The 22,099-nt window shown below is 39.1% G+C and overlaps 2 protein-coding genes across 3 annotated transcripts; one reads left to right on the top strand and one right to left on the bottom strand.

Moving 5' to 3' along the window:
• The first annotated feature begins 1,294 nt into the window (after nt 1-1,294).
• Nucleotides 1,295-7,753, top strand: prelid1a (PRELI domain containing 1a). The gene is made up of 6 exons (XM_088343436.1): nt 1,295-1,452; nt 1,792-1,911; nt 2,071-2,296; nt 4,126-4,239; nt 4,411-4,489; nt 7,181-7,753. The coding sequence occupies exons 2-6, from the start codon at nt 1,820-1,822 to the stop codon at nt 7,300-7,302; spliced, it is 633 nt and encodes a 210-aa protein (XP_088199562.1). The 5' UTR covers nt 1,295-1,452; nt 1,792-1,819; the 3' UTR covers nt 7,303-7,753.
• Nucleotides 7,754-8,803: 1,050 nt separating this feature from the next.
• mxd3 (MAX dimerization protein 3) lies at nt 8,804-19,170 on the bottom strand. 2 transcript variants are annotated; one of them, XM_088343437.1, is made up of 6 exons: nt 18,771-19,170; nt 16,059-16,161; nt 15,906-15,935; nt 15,699-15,813; nt 13,115-13,280; nt 8,804-9,873 (listed from the first exon to the last, which is right to left on the bottom strand). In XM_088343437.1, the coding sequence occupies exons 1-6, from the start codon at nt 18,838-18,840 to the stop codon at nt 9,764-9,766; spliced, it is 594 nt and encodes a 197-aa protein (XP_088199563.1). In that variant the 5' UTR covers nt 18,841-19,170; the 3' UTR covers nt 8,804-9,763. The 2 variants fall into 2 exon arrangements, with proteins under 2 accessions (XP_088199563.1, XP_088199564.1); XM_088343438.1 differs by lacking the exon at nt 18,771-19,170 and adding an exon at nt 16,430-16,574.
• Between the last annotated feature and the right edge of the window lie 2,929 nt (nt 19,171-22,099).

Here is a 22,099-nt window from a genome sequence, read left to right on the forward strand (position 1 = left end):
AACCCTAACCCTAACCCTAACCCTAACCCTAACCCTAACCCTAACCCCTACACTTCCATGAAGAGATAAAGGATGTTTAGGGTAGGGTTACGGTAGTGTTAAGGTAAAGGCAAAGTCATTGTGAGGTAGGGCCCAGGTCAGTGTAGGTAAGAGCTGAAGTAAGCCGGGTTGTTTAATACTATTGTAAACACCTAGCAGAGTGGCGCAGCGGAAGCGTGCTGGGCCAGTCACAGGGCAGACTGTTACGCCATGAGTTTGAAACATGTAATATGTATTTAAACAGGTAAATTTTATGTTTTTATTTCTCATAGGACACACTTAAACTGTATATATGTCATAAAGTGTAAACACTGTGACATTAAATATATAGGAGAGACAGGAAATTCTATCAGATGTAGATTAGCACAACACATTTACAACATTAGGAATATTAGACAAAATAATACACATCTTGTCGCCCACTTCATTCAACATGGACTACAGGCTTTAGAAATACGGGGCCTGCAAACAAATAGCAATTGGAATCAAAGGGAAAGACGCAGGGCAGAAAGACACTGGATAGAAAGACTTAACACTCTTTTCCCAGATGGACTAAACGGACGCAGGTGAGAAACGCTCCAGCTTCCTGGATGGCGAGTGCAGAAACTTAGTTTCCCAAGGACCTCCCAAAAAATTTTTTGGGGGGGACCTTGAGAAAGTAAGATTGCCTCCTAACCTAGCCCTAGCCCTAGCCCTAGCCCTAGCCCTAACCCTAACCCCTACACTTCCATGAAGGGATAAAGGATGTTTAGGGTAGGGTTACGGTAGTGTTAAGGTAAAGGCAAAGTCATTGTGAGGTAGGGCCCAGGTCAGTGTAGGTAAGCGCTGAAGTAAGCCGGGTTGTTTAATACTATTGTAAACACTTAGCAGAGTGGCGCAGCGGAAGCGTGCTGGGCCCATAACCCAGAGGTCGATGGATCGAAACCATCCTCTGCTATTGGTTTTCAGACACAGGCCGTACACTAGGTTTTTAAGGGTCTGTGATTTACTGTTTTTCAACCCTGAACTGGTTGCCTGCCAGTCACAGGGCAGGCTGTTACGCCATGAGTTTGAAACATGTAATATGTATTTAAACAGGTAAATTTTATGTTTTTATTTCTCATAGGACACACTTACCCACAAAAAAACAAAGAAAGCAAACAGACCAATAAAATAAAATAAAAAAATTATAATTATAGCTTTATAATAATAGATTTTGTCAATAAACGGTTGAAATACTACAGTCTTTTTCTACCCTCTAGTGGCGCAAGGAAGACATCGCAGGTTCACATTGACCGGATATGGCGTCATTGTGTGACCTTACCCTTCGTCCGGGTGACTGCCGTCATCCTTAGTCGCACGGACAAACTACAACCTAATGGAAGTTTTAAGAAAAAGAAAATTACTCCTCCTATGAAGATTATTGTAGTGAAGGTGACTATTTTCTTAATTTATGTTTTTGATATACATATTTATCTTATTCTGATATCATGCGTCGTCCATTCCGCATGCTAAGCTAGTTTGTGCTAACTATGCTAGTAAGAATGGTGCGGACGTGACATATGACAGGCACGCTATAGAACTTAAAATTTAATCCTATTATTTTATTTTTTTACCATGTTTTCGTAAGTGTTACAGGGGTTTCTTTTTTTAATATTTTACTCTTGTTAATCGAGGGGGGCGAAGCCGTCTTTTTCTTCGTCTCAACTCGATCGTTCTTGATTTTGGAACATTTATTTTTCTACCTTCTCACTTGACATTTTGTCTGCACAGGTTGTTTCCATGCCAAAAGGAAGGAACGATGGTGAAGTATTTCTGCTGTGCAGGTTTGCTTAAAAGCAGCTGGGACCAAGTTTGCGTTGCATTCTGGCAACGGTATCCAAACCCCTACAGGTGAGGTCAAGGTTTTCAATGCATGTTGATGCACTACTGAAATTGCGTAGAAGTACACTGAAAGTGATGAATAAAGCAAATGACGATTGCACTCACTAAATTAATCAAACCGCAATTGCTTTATCACTCCTGACACCAAGTTCATTCTCTGCATTTCAGCAACCATGTCCTGACTGAAGACATCATTCTACGAGAGGTGACTCCAAGCAACTGCCTCATTTCCAGGCGTCTCTTGACCAAAACGAGCCGCGCCCCGCGCTGGATGGAGCGCTATCTTCCAAAGCACATGTCCAGCAGTGCGTACATCATTGAGGACTCTGTTGTCGACCCCGAGAAAAGAACAATGACCACATTGACGTGGAACATCAGCCACGCTCGTCTCATGGTAAGGCAATCTTAAGTTTGGCAGAGTGTAAAGTTTTACTATGCTACTATGAATTTGCTTTATGCCCAATGTCTTGATTTCCTCATCAACATTGACTATGTTTTTGTCCGGGCGACTGGTGATTTCTGGAGCAGGTCAAATTAATCGTTTACATGCCTAGAGACAAACAAATTACACAGTTTAAAGGTATTCAGATTACAAAGGCGCAGATCTTCATCATTTGCACATTTAACTATGAACTGTAAAATTTGGACAATAAGGCGCACCAAATTATAAGCCCCTCCTAGTACATTTGAAGAGGAAAAAACATATTGTACATACATAAGCAGTACCTGACTACGAGCCGCATGTGCCCATATTGAAACGTGAGATATTTACAAAGAAAAACGGTACACAGAACAAGTTTTAATAATATACCGTACCTTCACCCCTTAATGTTCCGAATGTCCGCCAGTGGGCTGCCGGACTTTGCATAAACAAATATATGTCTGTACAAAGTCATCAGTCAATAAGGTACATCATGCCACATATCATTGCAAAGCTTAAACTCTTGGTATTCAAGATATGATTTCAAAATTTACTGGTCGTCTCCCCACTTTTTTTCAGTTTACAAAAAAATAGACTTGAAAAAATTATTCCCAATATGGAAGTTAGCGCTACCCTTTCGATTGACACCTTTTTCATGATAAGGGTTTGGTCATACTAGGGTTATTTATGAACAAAGCACAAAGTTACATACATTTTGTGTTTCCTCGACACATATATTCCACGTGTTTCACTCTTAACTGTTCGGGCGCCGCTGGCAGCCATTAGAAAAGATGTGTAAATTGGCCGCATCGTTGCATAACCCGCACGGTTGCAACCTTGAAAAAAACAGTACATTAAAACAAGGCTAATTTCATGTACGTCAGTCATCAAATTCAACAAAGTACCTTCCATGTTTCCTCCGTGCTCCATTACTGCATTTTGTTTGTTTACAATATGTGCTCGTATGTGGCTAAACAAAAGCATATATCTACAGTATATATGGATGAATTCAATTGTGGCGTTTTGTTGTGGGGGCTGAAAATCAAACGGAAATGTTCTGGAGAAATCAACGAATACACATAAAGCTTTTTAGCAAGTAAGCTGGAGTATGTGTGTATCATTACTATCTGTTTTACAAGTCCCACTGTGCTTTGGGGCATAAAAATATATAGGATGATAGAAACTGTGAGTGTGCACATGCAATTGGATTACTCAAATTGGTATAATTGTACTATCCATCCATTATCTGCACCGCTTTTCCACAGTAGGGTCGCGGGGGGGCTGGAGCCCATCTTCGGGCTGTGGGCAGGGGACACCCTGGACTGGTTGCCAGCCAGTCGCAGGGCACACAGAGACAGACAACTCACTCGCCCATTCACACCTAGGGAAAATTTGGACCAGGCAATTAACCTGACATGCATGTTTTTGGAATGTGGGAGGAAACCTGGGTGCCCAGTGGAAACCCACGCAAGCACGGGGAGAACATGCAAACTCCACACAGGAAGGTAGCACGGGGAGAACATGCAAACTCCACACAGGAAGGTTTGATTCCCTGAACTTCATGCGCTAGACACTGCGCTGCCATGTTGCCCTAGTTGTACTATAAATCATAAAATAAAGCACTAATGCAGCCATTGTAACTACAACACTAAGACTAAGACCTTAATCAAATCGTTGTGCACTTTAACGTGGCTTTACACAATCGGAATATTGGCAATATTCAGTTTCCATTCAAATCATTGTCTGCATGTTAACTTACTGTCATGTACTTGTTGCCAATGCACATATTTCTTGGCCTTCAGTCTGTAAAGGAGCGATGCGAATACCGGATCAACCCCGAAAATGGCAGCTGGACAGAGATAAAAAGAGAGGCTTGGATCTCTTCCAATGTGTACGGACTCTCGAGGGCCGTTCAGGTCAGTAAAGTCAGCTATACTATCAACACACAAGAGAACAACTGTGTAGCTGGTATGCACTTAATGGGTAATTGTCACTGTAATTCAAACCACAGCGATGGAGTATGCCAAGATTTCAATGGGTAATCTGAAGCAATCTGCTCCGAGTTCATTGTTTGTATGTCTCTGCAGGAATTTGGTCTTGCAGGCTTTAAGAAGAGTGTTACCAAGACCATGAAGGGTTTTGAATACGTTCTGGCCAAAATGCAAGGTATGGAGACCTTTTAATGAGATGCTCTAATTGTTTTCTGATTTATTGAAAAAAAGGAGTTTCATTTCAAAATTAAATGGGTTAAGTAAATTAGTTCTATTTCAAATCGATGGTATAGTTACCAGTGTCCCTGTTATTTTTATCTAGTCAAACGTTTGCTCCAAGTTTGATTTGTGTAGCTGCTTGAAGGTCTGATAATTTGTTTCTGAAGGGTCATAATAACCTCTGATGGAGGCAAGTCATAAAATCTATTTATAACTGCAGACCAACAGGAATTAATGTTTGTTTACTTAAGTAGTCTTGGTTTTGTATACTAAGTACTGTCTTGCATCAAATTACAACAAAGGTGTCTTTGGGCACCATGTAGCCCACAAAAACACCAAGGTAGCCTGGGGCCAGTTTTGAAGTTGGTTTATAGAAAGTGTTTTGTATTGGTATTATCGGTTTTCATTAAATCAATAACATCATCAGTGTCTTTACGTATACGTTACATTTTGATGAATACTTTCTTAGAATCAGTCTATCAATTTAGTATTCAATTGCTTTGTGCCCCTTTTGTTCTTTTGTGGTTGAACGAGCCAAGTTTAGCCAAACACAGAATGATAAGAGCCGCGTAATAACACTCAGTTCTTATTTCAGAAATGCATAGCAAACTGATAGCTCTCTGTTGTAATCAAAAACAAAACCGTAACTCTGAGTTTTAAAGGGCCTGGTGACCCCTAAATTTGGGGATATTAGATTGTGAAGGACTTAAATGTGATTTCAAAAAGCGTAACAATTGTTTGATCCTGTGTAGACCAAGGGTGCCCTCACATTTACCGCCTGTGAGCAACGTATACAATGTCAAATTGACCTACGTGCTATGAAAATGTATTTGTAAATCTAGCCTATTGAGTATTGTTTATTTGTGCCATATATATTGATGTAGCTTGCATTACTGCATAAGCCCATATTTTTTAAATACAACCCAGTACATTTTTTGTTCAAGTCTGACGACTTGTACTGAATAGAATTACCGTAGTCTGCACAATAACTGCTGATAGCCAGTCTCAAGCACACTTTCAAATGACCATCAGATATGACGGAACGGTATTTGGACTTGATAATCTTCATGTGGGAAAAGGTTTACATAAAAAGGGGATCTGAATAATGTACTATAGTAGGTAGCACATTTCATTATGTTGAGGTGCTTTTCCTCTGTAAATCCCAGAATTGGCCATGGGCCCTGGGGTTCTGGTCAATGTCAACTTGTAGTCTCCAAATCTCATCTTCCACTTAAGAAAAGTTCAGGTGAAATGGTTATTCGATTTGTGATGCCAGTGAATCAACCTCAGCATCATTCCAAAAAGAGTAGCACTTGAATGTGGTGACCGGCTCCAATAAAACAAAGTCATTTTCAAAACTCTGATAGACAGTATTTAATATTCTCTGTGTATCGCAGAGTGTTAAGATGCTCGCATGCCTTCTGTTGTGTCTGCATCTCTGACGTGAGGTTTTTGAAGTATCCCAAATTACTGTGCTGTAACTTTGAGGAGATGCTGCAAATTATGTTTGAAACAATTGACTGAGCTGATCATACAGATTACGCATTTTTTAAAAGACATCTGATTGCTATTTATGGCTAGAATAATAAATGTGGCTGCTAGCATTCATTGCTTGTGTTACTCCGTCTTGTCAGCAACTAGCATTAGCGACAAGGTCATTAGCAGTGTCTGAAACTCATGACAAAAAGTTACAGGACACCAGGGCAGACAACTCTGAAAAGTTGTCTGTACAGCCATAAAGTTGCCAGGCTCATTTTTCACAACTTTAAACACAATAAGACGACTAATCGCAAAAAAAAACATTTTTGCAAAGTTTTAAGGATTGATAATCAGAATATATAACGGAACAACTCTTTAAAATTTGGTTTATTATAAATCTACTTATAACATTCATTGAATGTATATGACATGGCTGTTTTCCATCTGCTATCAGTATGTACATGTATTTACTCATCTTCGTTCATGCAATGTTTGCTACAAGCCACGTGAACTCCTCTTTCCACGATGCTTTTAATGTACATTTACGTTTTATAGCGTCATCAATTTTGTTAGCTTCTTTTCAATATTTCTTCTGGGGCTAAGGTTTTGGCTTGATTCCTAACCACTTATCCATTTTTCTTGTGTTCTCTTTGCGTCTCTATGCAAATGCACAACCTTATAACGCTCGGGAAAGTCCGGAAGCACAAAGTTATTCGATGCAGTCTTCTGATTGGCTGCTGAGTACGTAAATTGCCAAACGAACCGAAATTCCCAAACTGAACAAAGATTTCGAAATCGGCATAAAGCAAACGTTTGATTTAAAAAAAAAAAATCTTTAGGTTGTTTTTTTTTTTTTTAATTTTGTTTTCTTAAGAATGTTGTCGGCCACCCGGGCGGAGACGTTTTGAAAAGTTGTAAGCCCGATGTAAAAGATGCACGCCCCGGCCGACTGGGCAGACGTTATTTTAAACACTGTCATTAGCATTTGTGGTTAGCTCCACTCAGTAGGTGAATTTGTCATTTGCTCATTATCAATGAACATTTGTTTTCTGTTTGTCTAAAAGTATATATTTAAAAAGATTGTGATTACAATTAGGGAAATTCACAATATGATTCTGCCATATTACTCTGCTTCTAACTCCCTCTTCCAAATTGTTTCATTGAACAGGTGAAACGCCGACAAGAACTTTGGCCGAGGCAGCGACAGAACGTGCAAGAGAGACAGCACTGGCAGCTAAAGAGAAAGCAAAAGGCTTGGCATCACAGGCCCAGAAGAAACAATACGTGTGATGACTCCCCAGGTTCTGATTTGGGGGAAACCTTTATCTTGAATCTTTCCTCGGGCCAAACCGCCCGATCTGATTGAACCCTCTGTGAGGAAGCAAATCCCTGAGGAGGCGGCTGGACCACGTTTACGACCGAGCCAAGCGTCTCTTCGTACCGATCACGTTCCTCAGCTCAAGGTGCTGTCACTTGATAGAAAAACTTCCTGCTGCCTTCCTAACCATCTTGTTTGCGCTTGTTGATTTTTATTCCCCTTGGCTAGGTCACCATTTCAGAATTGAATGCAGATTTATCACATTGCTTTTTATTACCTCGTCTTTTTTAAATGGCTAAATCAGCTATACAGATTCTTCCTGCAAGAATTGATTGTAAATTATGACCTATGTCATGTGTTTTGATGTAAAACTGAGCACTCAATGAAGAATTAATAAAACCTAAATAGCTTTGAATAACTTTACATACTCTGTACTATGTACTCATGTGTTTCCCAAGAAATTTGTAAGACCCTGGTGGGTGGTCAGTCTAGGTATTTTCGTGGGCATGTCCCGCTGGAAGAAAATATTGGACATATTAAAGCCAAATGCTTTTTTAGAACAACATTAAGAAGCTAGATCTAATGATGGTTGTGTGCCCTTGTAAATGATTGAATCATACACTAGTTAAGAAGGCAATTACACAGCGAACAAGTCACATCCACAGGAGTTTACTTCAAAAGAAAATCCGCTTGTCATCTAAACTAAAAAAAACGAGTGTTCTTCCGATGCTGTTCCATTCTAAGGTATCGTATCAGCAAGTAAACAGACTAAATACCAATATGAGTTTTATATTGAATTAAATAATTTACTCATATCGGGGATTTGCTAAACTAAAGTATTAAATATCAATTTTGTCATTGCCGCTATTACAGGATGCCGGTTTTTCTCTTGATGCTTTACTGAAGGTTATTGTAACGTGCAACCTATTAGCTACACTTGGGGCCCATGTCCATCGAACCTCCTCCGACCAAAAATGTCTTATTCTTTGCAATGGCAGCGCCGCATTTTTAAGCTCTGTTGAAAATGCCAACTCTGCGTCACAGCGCTGGGAAGGTTTGCTACGCAGAATGCCTGACGCTAAACCTTTTTCTGGTCACCGACAGTTCAAAAAATGTTTACCTTGGGGAAAATGCATGCTCTTCAATGTCAGGTTTTACCGTCTAAGTACAGTGCAGGCTGTCTTTGTCCCGCCATCAACCGAATGTCATCATGCGGAACACGCTGACCGAGATTCCCTCTGAGATACGTAGTACAAATACACAGCAGGGTGTTTTCGATGATTTATATGAGAAATCTACGTTTTGTTTTAACTACACTTTTATATATGTATTTAAAATTATTGTTTTAGTAAAACAAGTTTGAGACTCGGGCGGGACCAATTGAACCCTGGCGGCCCGCCAGAACCTTCTACGTATGGGAAACACTGCTAATACTATGTCCTTATTTTTGGGTGTGGAAAAACAATGCAAAACTCATTAAATATAGAAAATATTTATTCATAAAAAGCTTACACCATTAAAAAAACTTGCTACATAATATTACTGGGCGGAGAGAGTCTGAATGCATACATTAAACAGCATTAGAAAAGGTCATAAGGCATTTTGCATATACAAAAGTTGAGGGCAAAATATGCCTCCGGTTATTAAATAGATCATACAGCAAAAATAATCACCTAGAGAAGTTAATAGTGATCGAGAAGAAAACATTGCTGTGCAAGAATTGACAAACGCTCACACGTCATAACAGACTAGAGTGCGCAAACAATACACCGATTGAACCTCGGGACACAGTCACAACGTCGTGCAATAATAACCACTGAATCGTTCCTGTTACCTGAGTTTTCGCTTCTGATGTACTCGCAACTCTTTGGAGACAAGTGCAATGTGAGGATGTTCATGTGCAACAAAAGAAAAAACATAAATCAACACGGTGTGTAGAATAGAGATTAATGTTAAGTGCAGGCCACATGCGGCCGTACTGAGATATACGGTAATGCTTAGGAGAAGCTCGATAACAAAAATAGAGCGAATCTAGTTTAAGGCTGAAGTCAGTGTAGGCATTGCTAAGTCAGAAACATTCTCCGTTACTTGTTTTTCCTTTTTTTTTTTTTTTAAGAGGGAAGGGAGTTTCTTTGTACGAAATCCCCTTTCCGAAAATGAATGCGTCTTCGTGGATATGTTTAATACAGCCATCCCAGCCCAGTGATGTCAACTGTTCTTCAGTGCAAACAGACACAGCTCATTCAGGACCCGCATCTTGATGCCACTTGTGGTGTAACATTCAATGTTTAAAAAAGAAAACCTGACAAATGACTGGGTCTTTCACCTTTGCAGTATCATTGTCCTCACCCTGTTTTTTTTTTCTTTTTGGAATGTTCTCTCCTCCCTTTCCCTGCGCACTGCCATGATGATGGGAACAATAAATAGGTGCCGTCATAGCCAGGCTTTGTCCGTAGTGGAGTAACAGTGATCTGCGGCACTGCATGCCAAGTCCGAGTCCATACAGTCAAACACGATGCTTTCCACATCCACTTCGACGTCCTCTGGAAAAGACAAAAAAAGCACTTGTCAGGATAGGTTTAAAACTTTTCAATGAAACGTCCATTTGTTTACATTTGATTTCTATTAATTCTATCTATCTACCTTGGTCTTATCCCTCAAGAGGGGTGACCGACAGCAAGGCAAACATATATAATAACAAAGAAAATAAAAAAGGGAAAACGCACAAACATTTTTTGGACCATGGGCCCACCCAAGTGCCCAAACACCCAAACAAGTTAAGCACCTCGGCACCCAAATGGGTCATGCTTTCGTGGCCACATGAAACGGGACACAGGAAACCGGCCATGTCACTCGGGTCAGGGTGACACAACACACTCTTCTGTTCAACAACTTTCACTGGTTTACCCCTGCCGCATCATACAGGTGCCCTGCCCATCCCTTAGTGGGATGTTTGGACGTGTTCTATCCTTTCACAACACCTCTCCACTCATTCCTATCACCAACAAGAACTCTAGCTTCCACTATATTTAGACCTCTTTCTTGCAGAGCACTTATAACACCATCTATCCACATCAATCGCGGCTTTCCTCTTGTTCCTCTTCCATTGACATCTGCTCTGTAGATCCTCTTCAACATTAGCTCCTCATCCATCCTCTCCACGTGTCTGCTCAGTTCCGCTACTACTTAAGTTCTGTCTCACAATTTCATTTCTCATTCTATCCAATCTTGTCACTCCGAACATACTCCTCAAACACTTCATCTCAAAAACATTTAATTTCCTTCTCAAGTCTGCGTTCAGGCTCCAAGTCTCAGCACTATACAACAGTTAGCACATTCACACTCTCATATAGTCTCATATACAAGTGGAAGACATTATTTGTGTTGTAGGTGAATCATTTTCGTATGGTAATATTTCTTCAGACCACATATCTGGGTGTTAATTTTCTAATTAATTTTCCTACAATATTCAAATTGCAATATTTGAACTCACAAGAAATTTTTGGGTTGGCCTAAACCAGTAGCTAAATTCATATTATATTTGTTTTGTTTTCTGCTAATAGTTTGCACGTTACTTTAAAATGCAGTATTGTTACATTTTGGAATTCTATCCAATCCATCGAATAACAGAACATTAAAATCATAATTTGTTGCAGCTCTACTTCGTTAGACACCTTTTAAAGATCGTCAGTTCCAAAATTAACACCGGTGCCTCAACAGACAAACTGGTGTCATGTTGCTAGCTTGCTCTGGCCAAAATAACAGACTTTGAGTAGAGCTAAAAATCCAAGAGGCAATTTAAAAAAAAAAAGCATGGCAAAAGCAGCGTGTCACATCGGTACAAAAAGAAGGCTGTTGTTTACTCAAGCAATAGTTGTGAACACGCCTCTCCAGGGCTCTATTTTTGGTACAGTACTTAGTTGTTGTCTCGTAAAGTACTTCCCTACGGCATCACATCGCAGCAGATGTTAGGGGAGGAGGCTTGAACCCGCCATGAGCAGAATCAAAACGGTATCCTTTATAAGTTCATTTTCAAGCTTTGTTTTCTTTTAAAAATCTCGCCCAGGGAGGGGAAAACACATTGTAATCTTAACTCAGTGCTACAGACTGAATGTCAAAAATGTATTTCAACCAGGGATGCTCCAAATTTTCAGCATTGGATTTTTTTTCTCCTAAAAGAAAAATCGAAATGAGTGTTTAAGGTACGGTGAGCCATGTGAAGCTGGCTTTTATTTGGGGTTGACTTTGTTGTACCATGCAGATGCTTATTTTTTCACTCGGGGGACGTCAAAATTGGACCCGTCACATTATTTTTCCAACAGTTCATCTGACCTTCTGTTTCCAACTTCATTAGCCCCTAGCCGGACTGTGGCTAATGTCTACATGCTAACATTGCAGCGCAAACTCAATACAGTTTAGCCGATTTAATTCGTGAACAGGTACATTGTCGGTTAAATTTAATCCGTTCGTCTGGAGCTATGGTTTATACGACGAGACTATAACATACTATAATTATTTTACTTGAGCGAATATGCTTTTGTTATTTGTTGCATCATCAGTACCTTCCTCTAATTTTTTGTCACTATTGGGAAGCTGGATAAATATTAACTATTTTTTTGTTTTATATTGCAGGATTCTTGCTAAAATGATAAAAAATTTGCATGGCTCCGCATTTCCCATAAAATAAAAAGCTTGTGTGAGAAACGTCACGCATTTGGGTCCTGTTCCGGTTCTTGACAATAGCTTCCATTTTCAATTGCAGGAAGTTCTTCCTATAACAATTTACTACTGGGAAATCTTATTTTGCATAGCCTATAATACATGTCTATAATTGATATGTAATCATTGCACTAATACACATTTCTGAAAGCCGTTTAGATTAGCAAAAAATAAATCAATCATCTCTGTAAAGATTTGGATCTCTTTTGTGCACATTTTGCAGCATGCTTTGCATGAATTTGTTCCACGTTTAAACCATGGTTTGCATTTTTCTTTTTAGAGTCCTTCATTAAAACTGCAACACCCGGCATCTAGGTTGTGATTTCCTAATGCACCTGTAGGGGGCTACGGCTGTTTACATGACAACGCCATACAAAGCACTGCAAATCTCGGCTTTTTTTGTCGGTGTAATTTTCTTAAGCCGACTTTATTTTTCTTCTTAAAGCAGCTCTGTGGCCTTGGGGTAGGGCGCCCGCCCTGAGACTGGGAGGTCGCTGGTTCAAGCCTCGGCCGGGTCATACAACATTGGTACTCATTGCCTCCCTGCTTGGCATTAACACATCAGTTGGGATGAGCGAGGGGGCTGGGAATCCCCTCCTCTGTATCGATTTCCCAGAAAGAGTCAGAAACGACTCTATACACCTCCCACTAGGGGGACATGGTTCTGGTATATATATATATATATATATATATATATATATATATTATTTTTTTTTTTTTCTTCGTTTAATGTGTAGTTTGTTAAGTCCGACTGCTGAGAAACAAATTTCACGCACTTCACCCCAAATTCGAGCATTTTCCTGAGCCTTGAAAACATAACAGTAAAATCTAAGCATTTTAGCGTGCAGCCGGGGTCTATTGTCCATGGTTGACTGTAAAAGCGCATGCTAAAAATATATCTGCGGGGGGGCCTACATTGTGGATTTTTGCATATTGCTGGGGGTGCTGGTCCCAAGTAACCGTAATAAACAAGGTATTTGGTTCGATTTTATTCAGTTTCAGACTAAAATTATCCTCTCGGTGCATCCCTAAATCTAACCGATCGAGATGATAGTTAGAACTGACCTCTGTCCGAGTCGGATCTCTCTGAAGACATGGTGGAACCCTGGCTGTTGTTCCTCATCCTTTCGGCTCCTCGCTGCAGCTGCTCCAGACGCACTTGCAGCTCCCTTTGCTCCCAGCGGAGGCGACCCTTCAGCTGCTCCGCACGCTCGTCCTGCTCCTGCAGCTTCTGTTACACCCCAAACACTCAAAGGTCAGTTCGTGGACGTCTTTTTAGTGCACGATTGCTAGTTTTAAAGATGCTCTTTTTAACAAGGACAATAATTCTTGCACAAATATCACAATAATGGATTACTTTTAAACATTCCTGAAACCAAGTCACAATACTTGAAGTATTTTGGTACATGTTTGTTACAAAACCCAATGAAATGTCATTTGTAAGATCCGTTTTATTTTAAATTTTAATGAACTAAATAAGGCGAAGGCGAGAAGGCGAATGAGTGGTTAACGCATTCGCGGCACAGTTCTGAGGTCATAGGATCGAATCCCCCTGTGCGGAGTTTGCATGTTCTCCCCCGTGCCAGCGTGGGTTTCCTCCGGGCACTGCGGTTTCCTCCCACGTTCTAAAAACATGCATGTCAGGTTAATTGGCCTAACCAAATTGTGTGAATGAGCAAGTGAGTCGTCTGTCTCCGTGTGCCCTGCAACTGGCTTGCAACCAGTTTAGGGTGCCCACTGCCTGAGGACAGTTGGGATGGGCTCCAGCACCCCCGCCACCCTACTGAGGATATGTGGTGCAGTTAATGGATGGAGGATCTAAATCTTACACATTGTGTAAGTACTGTGTCGTAAATCAAGATTACCCTAAATTCCTCAACAACCTTTTCATTTTTTTACCTGACATTTTAAAAAGCTCATGCATGAAATTGGATAAAAAAGGGCATTTTTGTTGTTATGTAACAGTGCAATGCAATTTCACCTAGTGATCTTTTTCTGTGTAGAATATTCTTTAAATTCCTAGTTATTTTAGAAGCGGTGTTCAGAAAAATCTATAAAAAATGACTTTTGTTTGACATAATCACATTGATTATAAAACCAGTGATTGTTTATTTTCATTATTTCATAAACGTGCGACCCTATTGAGGATAAGCGGTGCAGATAATGGATGGATGGATGTTTTTCATAGCTGATTATTTTCTGTATCTTAACCCCCACTCGCTCTTGTCTAGTAATGCACCTTGTTTAAAAAAAATTGATTTTCTTCTACATAATCATGTTGATTCGTAAAGCCAGATTGATTATTTTGGTGAGTTATTTGATACAATTAAATTTATTAAATGCTTTTTCATGGCTGACTTATTTTCGTATCTTCATTTCCCTCTCTACTATTGTCCTGAAATTTACTATTAATTTGTATATATGAATTAAAGCAGCACGGCGGCGCAGTGGTTAGCGCGTGTGCGGTACAGTTCTAAGGTCTTGGGAACCTCCTGTGTGGGTTTAAATCCAGCTACCGGACTTGCTGTGCGGAGTTTGTATGTTCTCCCCGTGCTTGCACGGGTTTCCTCCGGGCACTCCGGTTTCCTCCCACATTCCAAAGACATGCATTTCAGGTGGATTGGCCGGTCCAAATTGTCCCTAGGTGTGAATGAGCAAGCGAGTTGTCTGTCCCTGTGTGCCCTGCGATTGGCTGGCAACCAGTTCAGGGTGTCCCCTGCCCACTGCCCGATGATTGCCGGGATGGGCTCCAGCACCCCCGCGACCCTACTGAGGATAAGCGGTGCAGCTAATGAGATGAGATATGAATTAAAAAAACTCAATAAAAAAAAATTATCTAAAAAAATCATTTATTCATAAACCACTGATCAATTATTTTAATAGTTTATTTCATACAAATGAGTTTAAAATGATTTTTAAAAGTTTTTGACTTATTGTATCTTGAAATTCAGTTTGGAAAAAAAATCAAAATAAGTACTTATTGAACTTCCCAACAGTTTTCCAAATAATAACAATAATATTTAACAAAATAAAGCATTGTGCTGGTTGCGCCTTCTGTATAATTTATTTTAGAAATGAAAGAGTTAATAATGGGCAGCACGGCGGCGCAGTGGTTAGCGCATGTGCGGAACAGTTTTGAGGTCATGAGATCGAACCTCCTGTGTGGAGTTTGCATGTTCTCCCCGTGCTTGTGTGGGTTTCCTCTGGGCACCCCGGTATCCTCCCACATTCCAAAAACATGCATGTCAGGTCAATTGGCCAGTCCAAATTGTCCCTAGATGTGACCGAGCGAGTTAATTGTCTGTCTCTCTGTGCCCTGCGATTGGCTGGCAACTAGTTCAGGGTGTCCCAAATAGCTGGGATGGGCTCCAGCACCCCCGCGACCCTACTAAGAATAAGCGGTGCAGATAATGGATGAATGGAGTTAATAATGCACTTGATATTAATGCATTTAAAAATAATACATGTATAATATATAATGGAATGAAAATGCAGTGAACAAAATTAAAAATCAATTGAAGCACTATCAAATACAACCAGGATAGTTACCCAGACCTAGCCTTATTTTATGATCTGTAAACTTCAATAAACGCCGCTCTTAATCCTTTAATTACAACTTCTTTCCATTTCACAGTTATTATTCCCTCACCTTGATGTGCATCTGCGCTCGCCTGAGTAGGTTGAGCGTTGTGTTCCTCATGGAATCCGACGATAGAGGAACTTGCTTCTTGAGCTGCTCCAGGCATCGCCTTAGTTGCGCTCGTCTAAAAAAAAAAACCCCACAAACATAATTTCAACCGGTGCAAAACATCCAACTGCAGCATATTCTTGTCTTTTCAACTTTTGTGTCAATTACCTGTTCTTCTCCAGCTCGTTGTGCACGGACCTGCGTTCGCAGCACGACAAAAGCGTGTTATTGTAAACAAAGCATGATAATAAACGCCACGTTGAAGCCGAACGAGCGCGCCACGCCCTCGTGTCGGCTTTGCGTGTTATGCAATGCATTCACCTATTGCCACTAGCAGCGGATAGCTTCTTGCTCTTCTGTTTGCTTCTCTTATCGGACGGGGTCGGGCTGGGGGGCAGAAGTGAAGCGTAGCCGTGTTCTGCCTCTGGAGAAAGGAAAACGGCATTATAAATATGTTAATCACCGATTTAATTCCTAAATTGTTATCTGCCTGTTACACTGGATTTTAAACACCCTAAACAGTGTCTCCCATAGAATTTTGTGAGACCCTGGTGGGTGGACAATCCCTTCCCTGGAAGAAAATTCTGTACATTTTTAATTTAATAATGAGTTTATGAGACCCTGGGGGCCTACCAAAACTGTCCTAAAGTAAATGGGAAACACCGAAAGTTATCTTAACTCATATTACGCACCTTCCACCCTGGTCATCCTGGAAGGGGGATTACCACTTGTGAGGCCCCTTCTCAAGGTTTATTTTTTCCTCACGCTGAGGTTTTGAGTTTTTCCTTGCCCGCATGATGGTTTAAGATCAGGTGATGGTGTAATTGTAAACCTGTGCCGTCCTTTGAGACATTTTTGTGATTAAGGGCTATACAAATAAATGTGACTTGACCTGACTTGACTTTTTACCCACAAAAGAACTAAAATGTGGGTACAGTATGCGTTTATCTGTAGTATATTAGCATATTTAAGCAATAATTGATCCATCAAACTATATCCCTGACCACATTTACACAACATACAGTGGGACTCTAACCCGAATCGCAGTGGTTGTTACCACTGGGGATGTAGATTAGATAGGAAAAACATTAGATTTTATCTCACCATCACAGTATTTTTACTTATTAGTAGCTTGTCGTTGAATACGTGGGCCCATTATTTAAATCAATAATTGACAACGTAAACTATGAACACATTGGGTGGGTCTGTGGTTTTCTCACTTAACCACTAGAGTTGTAGGGGCATTGTTTCCTGTGGTGTGTCTTGGGCAGGTGCACCTTGGTGGCACCCATCCCTCTCCAGGCCACCTACAATGTATTTATTTAATGTCCTTCAAAGTCTGATTCAATATCAGATACACCAGAGGTGTTTCCCTCAAAACGTACTGTTATTTTATTTATTACATTATTTTAGATGTATTTTTATTTTCTCCCGATAAAAACGTTAACAATTAGCTAAATTAGCTAATATTGTGTGTTTTATAAATGTTATTTTTGAAAAATAATTGTGTAAAATAAATGTCAAAAGGCCAACTGAACAGGAATTTTGAACTATTATTTATAATAGTTTTTGTTTTTAGAATGTAGTTTTCATTTTGTACCTGATTTAAAAAAGGGAAATAAATTAAATTAAGTTAGCTAATGTTGCGTGTTTCATATATCTTTACTTTGTAGAAATATTAAAATAAAATTTGAAAGGCTAACTGAAGAGGACGACACATTTACATTTTTTTGTGGACCGGCGCATCTAATTTTAAGGTCGCACCCCTAAAAATATTACTTTGAGAAAGATTTATCATACATAAGGGCGCAATAAATCAAAAGTATTCTAAGAGTTAGGATTGCATTAAAAAATAAACTTCAGAATTAAAGTTAAAAGAAATGATCATAGTAGGAAATAATAGGTATTAATTCCTTCAGAAATGCTTACCATATGTAGAAGCATTCAGTTTTAATTGTATGAACCTTAATCCTGGTCTATAAAGCGCACTATGGACTTTCTGCCATTCTTTTAGGCGTACCTTATATTCAGGAAAGTACTATGGCTTTATTATATAACATTATTTACCAGACTTTTTAAAATGTGTTCATTTTGTCTGGACATTTTACTTTTAAACAAGGCAAACCACTAAACAAACAAATAATAAACGATTAATAACATGTTTTAATATAAAGCTTATAAAACCTTGGGTTTTTTTTTTGGGTTTGAACAAATTTATTGACACTAAAAAACAGAAAACAATCATGACAATCTCAACAGCAATTAAGCACATTCACAATATTATATTCCAATATGACGTTTTTAACAGCAAACACAAAGTGAGGTTTGAACAAACCTTCTCGAAAATCTTATTAGCAATCAAGCATATTCACAATTTCATTATATAACATCTTTGTTAGTGTCAATAGATCCGTCCAGGCCAAAGTCGATTGTCCTAGAACTGAGCTGAGGTAAAAAAAAAAAATTAAAAGAGTTTAGTACCACTACGTTGTGAGTCCAGAAAAACACTCTACTTTAAATAAAAATATAGATTTTTAATGTATTATTACGTTATTACGTTCAAGATCGTCAACAAGGAAAGAAAGGACTAAGCGACTCCGTCATCAGCTGAGTTTGATTTTGGCGCCATCACCCGCCTCAAAATGTCCACGGATGTAGAAAAAACTCATAGGAAATCTGCCAAATAAAGAAAAACGATCTAAAGATACAAATAAAACCCTTTTTAATGCATTAAACAATGCAGAATATAGTTTTCTCGAATCACCAGCAGGAAGATGGATAGTCGCTTCGCTGGCTTTTTGAAAGCGGAGCGGATTGGCGCCTTGCAGTACAATGATGTTAGCGATATGTAGGTCACTGAGTCAAATAGAGCCCGTCCGAAATAACTGGACGTGCATTTTGATCGCTTCCATTGATATTTCTCTTCTTTTTGCACACTTCATCGCAAAGGCGTCGCGTTTCGTTGTTTTGTTTTCAAGAGAAAGCAACTTGGTCGCCTTTACTGACGTTTGTTGTGCATAAATAGACACTGACCTCGCTCTCTCCTCTCCAAGAACTCCGCTGCACGAAGAAGCACCTGGATGTTGCAAATAGAGCCTTCCATTGTGGATTTTATTCTTTTGTTGTTCGAAAGAACTCAAATGAAATAGATTTATGAGCTTAGAGATGATCGGTTTCAGAATGACTGCCTGCAAGTGTGCAACGTCCTCAATCCAGTCACAGAGCTCCAACACTGACGTTGCCTTCAAGGTTCAGGCTAAAATTGGACATCTTACTACTTTGCAGGAAATAACGTTTGATATCCGCCAATATACATTATATAACACCCCTCCCCCTTTTTATGCCAATTATAAAAAAATCCTACAAAAACACATTTAAAAGAGGTATTTATAGAAAATCCTGTATTCCAGTGTAGTTTTTGTTTTCATCAAACCTGCTATAACACGATTGCCCAAATATCTTTAATGCATCATCAGCTACGTAATACCCCACGGTCGCGCCCTCTCCACCGCCCTCCTCTTTTAAACAATAAAATACTACAAATACTTGTTTTTGTTTTGATCATTTGGGTTTTTTTTTCTTAAAGGTGTTGGCTATACTATTAATTTATATGAACTATCAAACTTTGAAATTAAATCATAGTGAGTCAGTCAATTGTGTAATTACAAAGGAATAGTCATACCTTTCAACCCAGTGACTGAAATGTGTACAGGGCTGTCTCCGGGATTTACATTATGGTGATAAAATTCTTTATTTTATGTAACACAATTAAAAAAAACAAAATATCCATACATTTTGGACTCATTACCAATGCATTTTGTATATCGCTGATCATAGGAGGCTAGAATTGTTACAATGGAAAATAAAAATCAGGCCTTTTGAAAATACAGGATTGTCTGAGAAAGTAAGAATATTCTAATAAAGTGCCTTACGGTCTTAAAGGTCTTGGGCCATCATATCTGTCTGATTTGCTTTTATTATATCAGTCCTCGTTGTCCCTGAGGTCCTCTGGCAGCGGCTTGTTGACTGAAGGGGGATTATCTCATGTGCGGTCCTATCTCGAGGTTTCTTCATTTTCTTCATGCTGAAATTTTGAGACTTTCCTTGCCCTCATGTAGGTTTTAGATCAGGGGATGGTGTGATAATAGTTGGTAGTTTGCAATAATCAGTTGTCTGTTCAGTCCTTGCGATTAAGGGCGTCACAAATAAACATGACTTGACTTGTTCCGAGGGTGAGGACCAAAACCTACGGTGAAGCAGCCACTTTGGTCTTCATCTATGGAACATTCTGACGGAAAACATCAGGTCGGCGGGGACCCTTGATATTTTAAATATGGCTTTAAACTGATCATTTTTTTAGCCTTGATTTTTTTTAACTTCTAATCTTTTACTGTATCGTACTTAACGTTGACTTCACATTTTTATGTTTTGTTCTGCAGTTGTTTTTATTTCTATTTGTATATTTCAGTGTTTCCTCATTTTGGAATTCTACACTGGTAGGGTGTGGTTCAATGCCTGAAATCCTGAGCATATCTGCTCCCACCCCTATCAGTGTGGAGAACCCTCCCCCAGGTCCCTTTCCTTACATGGTTAGTCTGTGCCTTGTCATAATCACATTTTATTTCTATTACAGTTTGTTTTGTTTTTATTGTATTTTATCCATTGTGTGTGTCTCTATTACGTGTTTTGGGTTTTGGCCGGGGATAAAGGAGGGAATTTTATCGTCTTATTGTCCACCTAATGTTTTTATACAGCACGTTAAATGACAAATTATTGCCTGAAATTTGGTTTACAAATAATTTGGATTTGAAAATAAATTTGATTTGATTCATTTATAGTAAGTAAAATAATAAAAACACATATGTCAAACATTTTGAATTCAATACCAATAAATATTCCAAGTATTTGTTTGTTTTATTATTGTTGATTTCGGTGAAAACTAAATAAATATATTCATGATTTAATAAAGATCTAAAAATCATGCCTTGATAAATGCACACACAGTGTTAAAACCACACATGTAAATCTCGGATTTAGTATTTGTGGCTCTGCAAAATACATGATTCACGCTGGTTTTCTTCTTTCAATGGTACGCCATGAATATAACTTTGTGTGTAATAATTGAGACCCTTTTCTACAATCATTTGAGATAAGTTTCCAAAATAATGAAGAAATGATACGGCAATGCCACTAAAGAGTCGCTCGCCGTTGGTTCGGCCGCCCCATTTGTTCTGCGTGACCGGTAGGTTACCTCGAACGTGAAAAATGCCCCCAAAAGTTGACTCAGCACTTTTGGTTTTGTCGACTCAGCATTTTCTCCAGAAAGACATTTTACGCTTTTAGACCAGAATTACATTGAAAATCAACACCATATTTTTACAGGAACTTAAGTAAGTTACCCTGGATGTAAAAAATGCTAAATAAAGCTGACTCGGCATTTAGTCCGTGGTTTGTGCAGCCCTTTGAGACTTCTTGTGATTAAGGGCCATACAAATAAATATGACTTGACTTGACATCTCTAATTATTAGTATATCACGAGAAAGTAAATTAGTGGGCTGTAAGCCATAGTCAGCAATAGTATAAGGGCTGTAAGGAATTTGGAACTTTTTTACTAGCTTGTGTCACTATTTACTCTATACTTATGTTGCACGTGCAAGTACGGTCATTTCTTAGGCGTGCTTGAATAAACTTTTCTTTTTGGGGTTTGGGTTGGTGTTTGGGCTGCATTTGAAACAGGCTTTTTCTTATTTTTTGCTACACTTACAAAAAACTGAGGTAATTCACTCCCACGTGCCCCCTTTCCTCCTACTGCAGCTTGAATAGCTTTACTAAAAGTAAGATAAAAGCAGATAGGCACAGTGGAAACAAATTCATAAGGGCTCTTTGAACTCAGTTGGGTGTTGTTAACATATGTTTAACAAAGAAAATATTCTACTTTCAACTATTTAAGAACATGTCAAACAACACACCACACCTTCAATATTCTGGTATAGGCCATTACTGTTTGTTATGCACGGTAGCAGACAGAAATCCTAACAGAGTCATCAACACGGCCCAGAAAATCATTGGCCTCAGTCTGTATTGTCTGGAGGACATTGTCGGCTTGCAATATGTGTAAAAACAAAGGTCTAACCTTAAAAATTCAAATCAGTAAACTGGACTAAATTATGTACAGGTCAAGGTAAAAAAATCAGATTCATATTATTGTAAATTAGAACTGATGACGTAGAAAACTGTCCCTCTAAGTCTAATTTTAAAATTTAAAATGCTGAATAAAACAAGACCAATTTGCCTTAATAGTCTGTTTTCAAACCAGTATTTCACCCTCAAAATGATTTGATGGATTCAAGTATTGAATTAA

Source organism: Urocampus carinirostris, chromosome 9 (assembly GCF_059441175.1).
Source record: "Urocampus carinirostris isolate Australia breed hairy pipefish chromosome 9, RoL_Ucar_1.0, whole genome shotgun sequence".
NCBI classification, from domain to species: Eukaryota; Metazoa; Chordata; class Actinopteri; order Syngnathiformes; family Syngnathidae; genus Urocampus; species Urocampus carinirostris.

Excerpts from the sequence above, each read along its gene's own strand:
- prelid1a (XM_088343436.1), top strand. The coding sequence starts at position 1,820 with ATGGTGAAGTATTTCTGCTGTGCAGGTTTGCTTAAAAGCAGCTGGGAC. Across the intron at positions 1,912-2,070 it reads CGGTATCCAAACCCCTACAG|CAACCATGTCCTGACTGAAG; the intron begins GTGAGGTCAAGG and ends TCTGCATTTCAG. Across the intron at positions 2,297-4,125 it reads TCAGCCACGCTCGTCTCATG|TCTGTAAAGGAGCGATGCGA; the intron begins GTAAGGCAATCT and ends CTTGGCCTTCAG.
- mxd3 (XM_088343437.1), bottom strand. The coding sequence starts at position 18,840 with ATGGAAGGCTCTATTTGCAACATCCAGGTGCTTCTTCGTGCAGCGGAG. Across the intron at positions 15,936-16,058 it reads TCCGCTGCTAGTGGCAATAG|GTCCGTGCACAACGAGCTGG; the intron begins GTGAATGCATTG and ends CTGCGAACGCAG. Across the intron at positions 15,814-15,905 it reads AACGAGCTGGAGAAGAACAG|ACGAGCGCAACTAAGGCGAT; the intron begins GTAATTGACACA and ends TTTTTTTTTTAG.